This window comes from Rhagoletis pomonella, unplaced genomic scaffold (assembly GCF_013731165.1).
Source record: "Rhagoletis pomonella isolate Grant_MI unplaced genomic scaffold, Rhpom_1.0 Rhpom_scaffold_00009, whole genome shotgun sequence".
Lineage (NCBI taxonomy): Eukaryota > Metazoa > Arthropoda > Insecta > Diptera > Tephritidae > Rhagoletis > Rhagoletis pomonella.
This window is the reverse complement of record NW_023458563.1, coordinates 35,078,072-35,091,602: the sequence shown is the minus strand read 5'-3', so window position 1 is coordinate 35,091,602 and position 13,531 is coordinate 35,078,072. Positions and strand designations below refer to the sequence as shown.

Below are 13,531 nucleotides of genomic sequence, written 5' to 3'. Positions count from 1 at the left end.
TCTTATTTTTTTTTGTGAATAACTATTTGCTGATATTTGCACATATAAATAGTATTGACGATAAACCGCACTTGGCAGTGCAGCTGCTTTGTCTCGGAAACAATATGCCAGTACGCAGAATGTCCACATCTCAAAATATTTTCCCATATATGTAAGTATATATATGCACATTAAGATTAAGGATTCTTTCTCAAATTAATTACTGCAAATCAAGACCATCTATTATTACTAAATTGGCGAAAGTATAAATTTTATGCGATACTTCACATCTGTTTGGCGCACTGCGGTTGTAGTTATTGGACGTTATTTTCACGATATGCCTTTGCTATTTATGCCTTTGATCATTACATATGAAATAGTAGGTAATATCTTTGATGGTACTGCATCTGGACCAAGGCGTCTTCTCTTGGCATTAATACTTGCATAAATGATATCATTCGGTTTGAAGTGCAGAGCACAAACTTTCTGATCCCGTTAGTTTAACACCATACGCATTCATCCAATCCCTTCCTTGCGTAACATCTGTTGGCACACGAAACATACCTACCTCATTGTTGTCTGTGCTTCTGCATAAACAGCAAGTAAACAAAGTAAACTAAAACAAATATTTTTTGATTTGAAATCAATTTTTTTTTTTAATTAATTTATAATGTTGCTAGTTTCAAATGGGTTAACGCAATGAAAAAACCGTTGTCATATAAGCGTATAAAAAATAAATATGTCATATATTGATTTCACTTTGCTTATTACACTATGGATCAAATTAAGCATATACGACTTTTTCATGCCAAGTATAAGTAAATTCTCCAAAGGGCTAAAAAAACGGCTAGGAGCAATTTTAAATTTATGTGGCCAAAAAAAGTATGTGGTAGCTAAATCTAGCCACCAAAGGGCTAAACGGTCTTCATATATCACTTTCAAACATGTGTAAGCGACATGATATAAACTGGCACTTGCATGATGTGTTACATGTCGCTATGTTTTGTAGTTCAGGCCTTTAGTATCTATATATAATCGCTCAGTCATATGTACGACTTAGTTAAGCCGATCTGTAGCAGCCACAGAATTGAGCTATATATCAAACTAAAGTGCAAGCTGCAGTTGCAGTTGACCGTGTTTGTCAAAAAAGTAAAAAGCGGCAGAAAAGTCGATAGTGAGTAATATAATCTATTGAAAAATATTAACCATTTTTCATAGTTTTGAAATATATTTTACGAAAGCAAAAAATAAAAATAGCTGAGATCCCATTCTTTTTTGAACACCTAGGATATCACTGACCATTAAAAAGGACACTGAATGACCGCAAACCTCAAAGCGTTGCACATTTTTGTATGTGATTTTTAAAATGAACGATCCAAAATTAGCCGGTATACATATTTAAAATTTTTTAGAACCAGTGGTTGAATTTTTGTACTGAAAGGGTTAACCCCAAAAGTATAATCTACGTCTGCGAGGCGTATACGGAATGGGTATTTTTTAATTTTAACACAAAATTTGCTTTTTATTTTGTTGTTTTAAATAAATGTGGTTATATTTTTATTAATGAAACTATGATTTATTATAAGTCAAACTCACAACATCAATATTCTTTACAAAGTAAGGCAGGACTAAGTATATTTTAACTCACAGGTTATCTTTTAAGTACGCCTCTACGGCGTATGTTAAGGCTTTACTTTACTCCCAAATAGATTAGGCATCTAGGGTTAAGAAAGCTTTAGTTTGAAAGTGTGATATTAAATGCTTTTCGCCATAAAAGGCGCCAATTTTCAATGATTATTGCGTTGCAGATTAAGACTAATACCAGATATTGTGAAAGGTTGGACTATACCTTAAAGATGACGGTTTTCTCATGGCCCACTGCACGAAGCTTAGGGTCTGATTATGCATACTTCGCATAACTTCGCACATCCATTTGTACCAGTGCACTAAAAGTGTAACTTAAGAAAATGTGAAGCAAAATCTACGCTCAACAGATCGCTAAGTTTTTAAAAGTTCTGCTAATTTCTGGGTAATTGAATACATACAAAGTACATACGAAATTACAGTTTGAAGTTTATGCGAAGTTATGCGAGGTATGCATAATCAGACCATTAGAGTGGAGTAATGTCTTTTAAGAACTTAAAAATTATCCTGGGTTATCAGGTCCAGCAATACAAGATTAATTGTTGTCTTTCACGAAGTTCTTTAAATAAATTTTGAGCTAAGTACTCACCCATATTTCGGGGGTTGCTACTAGTTTTAATAAATTGTTACTTTAATTTCCTATAAAATTTACCTTTAGGTTTATGCATTTTAAGAATACATCGAAAATTTGTTTTAGAGAATCAATGTGAAATAATTGCAGAAACGATTAACCGGTTTTCTGAGCAACCAAGACGTCTGCTTTTTAAATAATTTTTGTAAAACAGATCGGCAAGTACATATCGTCCCCCGCATGCCAGAAACATGAATGTGTAGACGAAAATTTTGCGATTTTTTTATATGTCGGACCTCCCCCCCCTAAATTCGATCCTGGCGACGACCATGGGCAGCGCATGTGTTTTGCATAATATTTGCATCTCTTTTGATGACTTCTGTGTTATCGACAAACTAAATGCAGCGATTGCCTTTGCTCAAGAAGAACAACAAAATGAGTCTAATATGAATGAAACGCTTTTTAATTATTTAAGACAGCAGCGTATTATTTAAGTAATTCATGATATGTTTATTATATTTGAATTTGAATTTGAATTTGAATTTATTTATCAACAAAGGGTTACATTAGTACAATAAGAATTGTGTTAATTTTTAGTACAACAAAATTTGGTACGCATGAAGAGGACATAGAATACATTAGAGATTACACAGGACAAAACAAAATAAATAAATAAATAAGTAAATAATAAATAATGAATAATTCTTAAGTCTAAACTATACTAATTTAAATTCTGATGGCCTGCTTGGATTATTAGAGAAGTGTGAATATATGAGAGTTTTATAGTTGCTTTTATTTAACTTGCCTCTTAGTGCAGTTGGAATGGAGTTCCAACTTCTGATAGTATTTATGAAAAACCGTCTAGTCGATGTTGCGAAATTGAAATCGTGTACAATAAGATTTCTGGTGCGCTCAGATTTTCAAATAAAAACGTTGAAAAAATATATTTCATTACTTTTCTTAACATCTAGGAACACACATTTTTTATAAGAATATATGTATATCACCTGATAAATTCTTCTTTTTCCTTAAATCGTATAACTAAAAAAAGTTTTTTCATTACCTAACGTAATAAATTAATTTTTTCCTTAAAAATAAGCCAAAACATCACACAATTCACTTCAATATTTAGCTTAAAACTTAAAAATATCACAACACAAATTAAAAAAGTGCATATCAAAACTTCCTTAAATCTAATTAAACACAAAATAGAAAATAAAGATATTAAAAAATATTTACAGAAGTCAGAACTTATTAACTAACTTTTCGAGCAGCTCAATTTTTATTTTTTCCATCTCGGCTTCCCTTTCCCATTTTTCCTTCAGCATCTGTTTCATCGTCGATGGTGAAGCCAGAGATGAAATTGGCGATGTTGGCGACTGTGATGGTACAGGTGGCGGTACGTCTACCGACACCATCTCAAATGGTCTGAAAACCACGTGGACGGTGTGGTTATTTGAAATGATTGGAGTGTTTCCAAAAATTTCATCCATCAACTCCATATATGGAGCAAAACATTGGCTGGCAGCTGTGCTGCGGTTGTTGTCCCGCGCCGCTTTATATGCCTGGAGAAGGGTGCGGATTTCGACTCCAAACACACCGGAGTCCGCTCTGAATCCTAAAAGTATGATTTATTAATTAAGTTCATGGTTTTTTTTTGTATATATAACCTACCGTGATCCCCAAGGACACCATGTCTTCCAAAACATTGGCGTAAGCGACCCTATTCCTTTTGGAATGCTCAAATTCAGCTTTCCGGCAAGATAGCACCTTAAAAATCCCATTGTCTCCTCACGGGATCATCTTCTTCGCTTACTATCTTGATATCTAAAATTTAAATAAAGTTTTAATTCTCAGTTTAACAAAAAACTCTGCAGAGTAATTTTACTTAAGCTTGCTCCATTTTGTTTCGTTTTGTGTATGAATCCATAAAAAGAAAACGAATTTGACGTTTGCATGGAATTTTCCCGAGGATTTTTCAACAGTTCATTCACAATAGAGCTGGTTTTTCACTTAACAACACTACACATCGGGTCGCTTATTTTTTAACCGACCTGGCTGAACTCGGATAAATCGCCGAGTTTGTGTTGTTGCTTTGCATGTATTTCGTTACTTTACCGAGTGTTTTTTTTGTCACTCGTTTACAAAAAAATTCACCTTATGTGTACAGATAATGTAATTTTTCAGTAAAATGATAATAATTATTGATTGTATGATTTAACTATACATCATAATTATAGTATAGTCACTTTTATTGTTGAGAAGTTCTGCTCAAAAATACTTCTGCTCCTTTTCTTCACAACACAGAAAGAGGATTCTACTTTGCGAGGGTTATAATCCTTCTGCTTCTTTTCTTCGCACTAAAGAAAGAGTATTCTACTTTGTGAATTTGTATAAGACACTTAGTTATTTGCAAAAAAACACTTCCACTTTTCGCACTTTCTTTTGAAGCATTTCACGCATTTTTATATACAAGATATTTTTATAAAACACCCAGTAACCATAATAGACATCACACAGAAAGGGAATTCTAGTTACCTCATCCTTTCCCAAGGCTACATCACTGGGGCGGTAGCCCCAGTTGGTGCACACCAAAAGGAGAATTCATTTGGTAAGGGTTATATTCCTAAAGCGCGGCCGAAGGCCGCCTACGCAGAAAGGAGTTCTACGCATAAATACTGTGGACGCAACTCCTATTTTTCGACTCCTATTTTTAGTTTTTTTTTTAGCGAAACGGTGGGTATTCTTTACTTGTTCCTATTCGCCTTTATAATATTCTTACGTGCACACATAATACTCATAATTGCTATTAAACTTATAAAATAATATAACTTATTATATTCGCCTTTATAATATTCTTACGCTTGGAACATCTGGCAACACATCTTGAAACGTATTCTGGCAACACGTAACTCACATCTGCGGCCATCTTCGTTTCGGTGATTGTCCATACTTACACACTTACAGTGACGAACAAAAGTATTGGCACAGTGAATTTTTTCGCCATATATGCAAAGTTTTTTATTCTAATTTATTTTCGATAATTTTTTACAAAAATATAGTTAATTTTCCACCAGAAAACGTAATAATAAAATCTCTAAACTTTGTGCAAAACTCAGGAAAATTCTTTAAATTTGCACACTGATTTGCAACTTTTTATTCAGATTTTTAAAAAAATTCAAAGTATGCAGTTTTATAGCCCATTCAAATTTAGTATAACTAGTGTAAGTTTAAAGTTGCTAGAAAATCGCGTTGATTTTTGGTAATGTTTTTTCACGCAAGTTCTTTCATACTTCAAACTTTCACTTTGTTATACTAAATTTGAATGGGCTATAAAACTGGATACTTAGAATTTTTCTAAAAAATCTGAATAAAAAGTTGCAAATTAGTGTGCAAATTTAATGAATTTTCCTGAGTTTTGCACAAAGTTTAGAGATTTTATTATTATGTTTTCTGGTGTAAAATGAACAATATTTTTATAAAAAATGATCGAAAATAAATTCGAATAAAGAACTTTGCATATATTGCGAAAAATTCACTGTGCCAATACTTCTGTTCGGCACTGTACATACCAATTCGGTTCTCTAAAGGAAAGTAAACAAATTTATAAACGTGTTCCTGATCATTAAATAATGAAGTTAATAAAATATAAAAATAAATAAACGTTCAAAAAGCTTAATTTAGTTGGAATGTGTTGTTTCTGCACACCTGTATTTGTTTGAAATGGTTTGCTATCGTACACTTGTTAGGTGAAATTTTCAACTTTAACAACAAATTTCTCGTAAACTATGAGTTTCCTCGCCGTCAGGTTTTCAGTTTGGTCACGTGTACGACCCCTTCTACCCCCTCAAAAAGGTCATTTAGTTCAAAGCGTGGTGCACTCTCGCGAAGTTTCCGCGGGTCCTAGTCACGGTGGACCTGTCGAAGGCCTTTGACACGGTAAACCACGCGACCTTTTGTCAATACGTCCAGGACTCGTCGCTTCCAGATCGAACGCAACGGAGGATGACCAGCTATCTGTGTGGACGCCAATCATCGGTCGAATTCTGAAACGCCAAGTCCAAGCCGCGTAGGATTAAACAGGGGGCACCCAAGGCGGCGTACTCTCCCTGACACTGTTTAACCTCTACATGGCGAAACTCTCTCCGCCGCCAGCAGGAGTTAAATTGGTGAGCCGATGATTGCACGATTATGGCGACGGGCCCCAATATCGACAGCCTGTGCGGGAAAATCAGCGACTATCTCACCGATCCTGCAAATTTCTTCACTGCCAGGAGCCTCACCATCTCCGTCGCGAAATCCACCGCCACACTGTTCACCACCTAAACATAGGAATTTGGTCTAGAGCTGGACATCCACGTCGATGGCAACACAATACCGACGGTCAACCACCCCAAAATCTTGGGAGTTAGGTTCGACAGCCTATTCCCCTTTCCACCGCACGTCTCAGCCACCTGCAAAAAGATGCGAGCAAGGAACAAAGTCCTCAAGTCACTAGCCGGCAGCACCTGGGGAGACGACAAAGAAACCATACTCACCACGTACAAAGCAATCGGCCGGTCGTTGGCAAACTACGCAGCGCTAGTGTGGCCGGCAGGTACCAGCTGCCATCTCATGTCATCCGAGCATCACCTCGACCAAGAAAGCCAGATGCTGGCGGTGAAAGAGCACAACACGTTGCTATCGAAGCAGTTATCTCTCTCGGCTGAGCCCAGAAGTGACAGACACATGCCCTGCATGCGGGAAAGGTTCCCCACAAGACCCAACACATGCGCCTCTAGTCCACGACCCTGACACCAGAAGCACTATGGACCGCGCCTATCGACGCCGCCCGCTTTCTTGGACTTAGGCTTGCCGAGTCAGAGGACGAAGACGACCCATGACGAAACCTCGGGGATTTAGCACTGCTGTTACAACAACAACACCTCATTATTTGAGGTCAAGCCCTCCTTATTGAGTGCATTGATAGGCTTAACCTCCTGGCGGAGCACAATGTCAGACAACTAATTTGGATACTAGGTCACATAGGTGTTGTTGCTAACGAGAAAGCGGACCGGTTACCCAGAACGGCGGCCGCCTTGTTGTCTATAGGGCCTGAAACCTTCCATGCTATCGGACCTAGCACAATCAAGGAAGAGCTCAGGAAGGAGAGAAACAGACTCAGAGAACAAAACTAGCGTAACACCGAAGATCTATACCAAGCTAAATGTTTACTGGGAGGCTACAACCTTTCAAGGTACAGGGCAATCATAAACCTCCCCAAAGAGAGGTTAAGGATAATAACAGGTCACTGCAGACTAAGAGGTCACCTGCACAAGCTAGGGATCGGGTCGAACGACCTATGTAGTTTCTGCGAGTTGACGGCGGACACTCTTTTGCACCTGCTTCGCGAGTGCGAGGCGGTTGCAAGGAGGTGGAAGAGATACCTAGGCCAACTCTGGGCAAGTGAAGAACTTATACAATCGCTAATATCTGGAGATCTTCCCTTGGGTGGGATGAGGTACTGTGCATGGTTGAGGGCACAATACATCTCTGGATCGCTGTGCATACCTCTATTTCTAGACGTCGATCTATCTAGGTGCGCCTGTTATTCATTTAGAGATTTTTTGCGATCAAAATTGACGATAGCGATTTAGAGAATCTCACTACAGTATAAACATATGCTATGAATTTCCACTCAATTGGTTGAAATCGATAGTAACTTCACAACAAAGAGGCTAACTCTCACTCAAATAGATTTGAGAGTTCAGTTTAGGTTGAAAAGTATAACTGCGGAAAACAGGAATTGCGCCCATTCACTGCAATACTGACATTTTAGGTGTTGTCCCTATTTCCGTAGCGATTTATTTTACTCGCATATCGCCTTAATACTCGCGCCGGGTATTTAAGTTCGGTTTCACCCGAACTTATGAAGTATAAGTTTTTATATACAATTTCGGTTGACGTAAAGCTTTCATTAATTCAAACATTCATTACTTTTTCAATCTTTAATTTTATTTATTTATTTTTTGAAATCTGCAGCTCAATATTGTTGTACGAATAAAATGTGTAAATAGCATACGGAATAACATTATTAAAATTGAATAAGTTTAATATTATACATTGCTGAATAAAAAATTATAGACAGATTTAGAAGTTTCTACATACGTAGCAACTAATAATAAGTAGGTAAATTAAATATTTAACATCCACGAACAAATAAGTTCAAATCAACCACATTAAATATATCGAACGCGTTCTTCAAAAGTATATTACCTAAAATTTACCCATTTCTAAGCACGTGCTTTTTCAACAAATTACAACAAAATATTGTTTTATGTTTAGCTGGAAGATGAATATATGAACTATGAACACTTTTGATACATAATATCAAATATAACTAATTTTGACTTAATTCAGTTTTAAAGAACATATGCGATAGAAATAAATCTGTGTATTCGATCAATACACTTGGAGGCATACGTAAAAAAAAATAATAATCACTTAAAAACTAACACTTCTAGCCGAAACTGCTTTTTGAAAAGAATAACTGAATAACTTAATATTTTAAATCAATTAACATAACCTTCATACCGATATCAGTTCCAAAGTTTATTATTTATTGTTACACTCGAAATTTCGGTACATACTTATAAAAAAAGAAATAAAAGAATAAAAATATATGAAGACATTCAATAACAACAAACATATGATATTACGAAGATTTATCAATTTGCTTGGAGGATTTGATTCTTTCCTTTTCAGATTTGTTAAATTCTTTTCGTTACCCGAGGAAGATGCGGATTAATAAAACTGAGCTTATGTTGTTAGTAATTCTTTGAGTTTCTTTCATTTATTAATTTTTCTCATCCTTTCTTTGCACTCCAGCGGTGTTTGACCAGACCTGGTTGTAACATCACAGTGTTGTCTTTTATTTAAGCAAAATATGTCTTCTGAATTCCGGTTTGAAACAAGAACAAGTTAAAGATAAAACCATTTGAATTGCATAGGAGCAAAAACCATACGAATTCGAAATATGTAAGAAGCGATTTAAAAACAGAATGGATAATGTGATAATGTCCACTTTCATTTAGTCCCTTTTCAGACCCGTCAAGTCTTGAAACAAAGTTTTTTCGCATTCTCTTTTGTGTTTTCTATTTGTTTCCAGACGCGTCAACTTTTATTGAATTCGAGTTCTTGGTTCTTTAAATGGTAAGCAACGAAAAGATCCAAAAAGACAAGAAAACTTGAAACGAATTGACGGTACGGAGGTATCTGTACTCTTCCCCACTCTTCTCACCTCCTTCGCTTTGGAACGAGCAGACTTGAAAGCAAGACTTAAAGTGTCTGAAAGCTGACTTACGTAACGCAACTTGTGGAGTTTAAATTATATAGAGCGTTAAATGTGCAACAGCCTTACGACAGTTAAACTGTCCATTTCCTTAAATACCACGTAATATATTCTTATTAGGAACACTGATAATCCCCCCCTATTATGAATTTTCATACGATAGACGATAAACGCTTGCAAGCGTATCGTATAAAATAAGTTTTCGTATTATGCCCTACAAGAACAGTGATAGTCATTTGATTGATCATGTGATACTCACTGGTGATGGAGATCTCAGTCAAGTACTTCTATCAACTTTTTAAGAGCAATGTGCAAAACGTGATGTAAACATTTGTGTACATGTGATCTTCCGTCTTCCTCCAACTTATGGCTTTATTTAGTGGTCTCTTTTTAACCAACGCAAAATTTGCAAATGCGTTAGTAAGATAAATGAGAATGTGTTAGTTTCCATCACACAATTCTTTTAGAGTGGTTTCCACACGCCCGATAGATGTACTATTGTGAATGACAGTGGTATTTGTTTACCATTTGTTGTGAATTTGAATGAAACAGCTGTTCTTGTCTAGCTAAAACATTTTCAAAGCAAGCAATTTGAACTTAAAAGGCACCGAAACTTCCCATAAGCCATACAAAATTAAGACAAAACATGTTTCTTTCAACCTCAATTGCGTTTTATCTAAACTCAAATGAACAAATTGATGAAACTCTCATAGAGGCTACAGTAAGAAGGCAATTGAGAGATGCTTTCAATCCTCTGGAGGTGAACTCGATAATGTAAGTAACTGGAATAAGTTTTATTTGTTAATTATTAAAAAAATTCTTTAGATTTCAGAGAAACTTTCGACTTTCAAAAGAAGCTGTTATATACATACATATGTATGTATGTTCTAACAGAAGTGGAGATCGACTTGCGCGGACGTAAAAAAAGCCGTCCTCACAAATATATTAAAGGCTTTCATAACTCTAAGATTTCTTGCTTAGGGATAATACCAACAGAGTGTTGGCAATAAGGCGTTACTTGGATTAGCAAAACCTACGGTTTCTATTGTGTTTAAAAAAATGTGCATACTTCAAACCGAATTTATCAATAAACTAGTGCTCGGAAATTCGAAATCTTTGTTTTAAATGAAAAGTTAAATCCTTTGGCTACATGTGTAATTTAGATTCGGGTCACGCGTTTGGGCACAACAATCCAAAGTCATTGTACAAATACCTAAACCGCACCCCTCGGAGAAGTAATACGCTCAAGTCGATGTTTTGTTCTCGCAATTTTCGGCCCGAAAAATTTCAATATTTTGTTCAGATCGTTTCCATAAATTCATGTTGTTATCCATTTTAATACTTACATTATTTTATTTTTGTTAAATTGTATCGTATCGTATACAAATGGACAACCGCATGCAAGGGTATGGAATTTAACAGCTGATACGATAGCTGCCGTATGACAATACCAAATTCAATGCTATACGATAAACGGTAGCTATCGAATTTCATACGCTAGAATTTAATTCGTAATACTGCACAACAGAATGCAAGCGTTTATCGTGTATCGTATGGATTCATAATAGGAGGGAATAAGAACGGTCTATATTTTATATATCAAAGATAATATATGTATATGTATACTACAAACTAACATAGGCCAAGTATGAACATAATATGTTCACGTGTCTCGAAAAAATGATGCCATGAAACTGCGATCATAAACATGAAGTATTTTCTCTCAATTCTTCTACAGAGAATGGTGCTTATTATTTAAAATGACACAATAAATAAAGGAAATCCTAGATAAAATTTAATATCACCATTTTTGAAATGACAACTTTGACATGGGAAAGAATTGCATTCTACGTAAGCGTATGATTTTTGTTAAAAATATGGATTTTGCAAAACAAAAATAAAATAATAAATTTAATGCTTTCGAAGGCTAACAACCTTGAGACACACACTGTGCATTTTTGTTGTAAGCTTTCCTGCAGTTTCTCAATTGTTAATAAAATACTCATGGGCCACATAACGAAGAGTACGCTATTTAATGTCACCATTTTCTGAGACAAAATATCTTGAAAGTCTAGACGATCATTCACAATATATTTGTATTTCATATTCAACTATATTTTGATTAAAATCAAAACTTTGAGAAATATTTTATAATTTAAGGCTTAACAATAAAAGCTTTACCGTATTTTATAAACATATATTTTCTTATAACTTAGATCCCTTTGTATGTACATATTTTACACTCCTGGATTTATTAACTGCCTTTTGTGTGGTATTCGTAATTAGACGATAGCAGAAACACATTACTCACTTTGTGCCGAAGGTAATCTTTCATCACTAGAGTTAACTTTGACTACAACTTCCGGCGGCCCTTCTTGAAATGTGTTGAATTGCGAAAGAACTTGTACTAATGCAGCCAATGAACTATCAGGAATGTTTGACAAATCTGAAAAATGGAAGAAAAATATACGAAATTGTTTTTATATGCGTTTAATGAATCAGAAATATATAATAATGTGCAAGTTTGGAAATTCCGAAAAATCCCGTTGATTTTTTATATATTAAGTAAAATGGCTGAAAACTATCGAATGTGTTCGGAAAAAATTATGTCTATAGTAAAGCAATCATACAAGTAAATAATATATTTCGAGATTGGTGTGTGATGAGTTTTGGTTGGGAATACTATATATAAAGTAGTTTTTGGAATGAATAATACGGCTTTCCCACGCCACCCCAATTACGTACTTCACTCTTTCGTTCGTAATTCGCACTCCAATTACCCTTCGAGTTACGTAATTCGCCATACAAAATTTTGAGAACGAATTACCTCATTTGTTGGTAATTCAGATCGAATTACTATGCGAATTACGAACAAATCGCTGCTGTCTCTAATTTTAATTGGAAATTTATCGAAACCAGTTCACAAATCAAAACTAACACTTTTTCTGAGTACCTAAAGTAAAGTTAATAAAGAAATTTATAAACTTTTAGCAATAACTTACATTTTGCGTTAACTTTGTAGTGAAGAAAAAAAATACACAGAGAAAGAGAACTGTCAAATCGAATTAAGAATGTGTCGCCTATAGACTCGAAAACAACTGAACCGATCTGAACTCCAGATATCTTTTAAAACCGTATTTACAGTGTGATTTCATTCACATGCAAGTCATGTATTAGCCACGTGAAAGGAAATATTGTACACAGTTTATTTGAAAATAATCACGATAGGTGGCGTCGGAGTCGAGAATTATCGTAAAACCGTACTTGAAGTCCAATTAGGTTGAAATTCCCAACAAATATTACCCTCATAAATAAGGGGGTATTTTTTAAGCGGGGATCACACGATTTATACATTTGTACATACCGTGTGCTCCCTGCTTTAGAAAGAATTGCACAGCCCCACGAAAAAGTGCCATGTCCTTTTGACAGGAATATCCTACCCCCATGTGTTTTGGTACCCTTAACACGAATCTGAAGTCCGTTTTGCTCCAACATGTCAGGATTTTGTTCTATTATTTGTCACTGTAGTCGACATATCTCTACAAATTCTAATTACAGCCCGCTTCGATTTAAATTCAGAGCCTTTGTATATTATCCATGCACCTAACCAAAGAGAAATGCTCTTTTTTAAAATTGGCTGATAGATGTCGCTGGAGTCAAGATATCTATAAAAAATTTAATTTACTCGACAAGTACTATTGAGGTCGGACTTATTCAAATTCAGAACTATCTATTGTTTGAAAGGCCATTACTAGTCCGCCTTCGTTTTAAAAACAATAAAATAAAATAAGTAGTGTTACCTATCACAAATACTGATAGCTATTCCTTACCGAGGGTTTTTTGAACTAAATCCATGTGAATCGAATTTAAAATATTTGCTGATCCTATATTGCACGGCCAAGTTGTCATCATTGATTCTGCTGAATACATAAATTCACTAGAGTTGCCAAACTCTCGAATATTCTCTTACATCCCCACAAAATGATAAGGAGTTGGCACTCGGCGAG

At 35.2% G+C, this 13,531-nt stretch overlaps 1 protein-coding gene across 9 annotated transcripts in view; it reads right to left on the bottom strand.

Annotated features, from left to right (window-relative positions):
• Positions 1-9,271: 9,271 nt before the first annotated feature.
• Positions 9,272-13,531, bottom strand: part of LOC118745750 (serine/threonine-protein kinase WNK1) — a 221,208-nt gene continuing 216,948 nt past the window's right edge. For all 9 annotated transcript variants that reach the window (XM_036479394.1, XM_036479396.1, XM_036479399.1 and 6 more), the window contains one exon: positions 9,272-11,970. In XM_036479394.1, the coding sequence (XP_036335287.1) occupies positions 11,828-11,970 (143 nt within the window). In that variant the 3' untranslated portion in view covers positions 9,272-11,827. The remainder of the gene's footprint in view (positions 11,971-13,531) is intronic.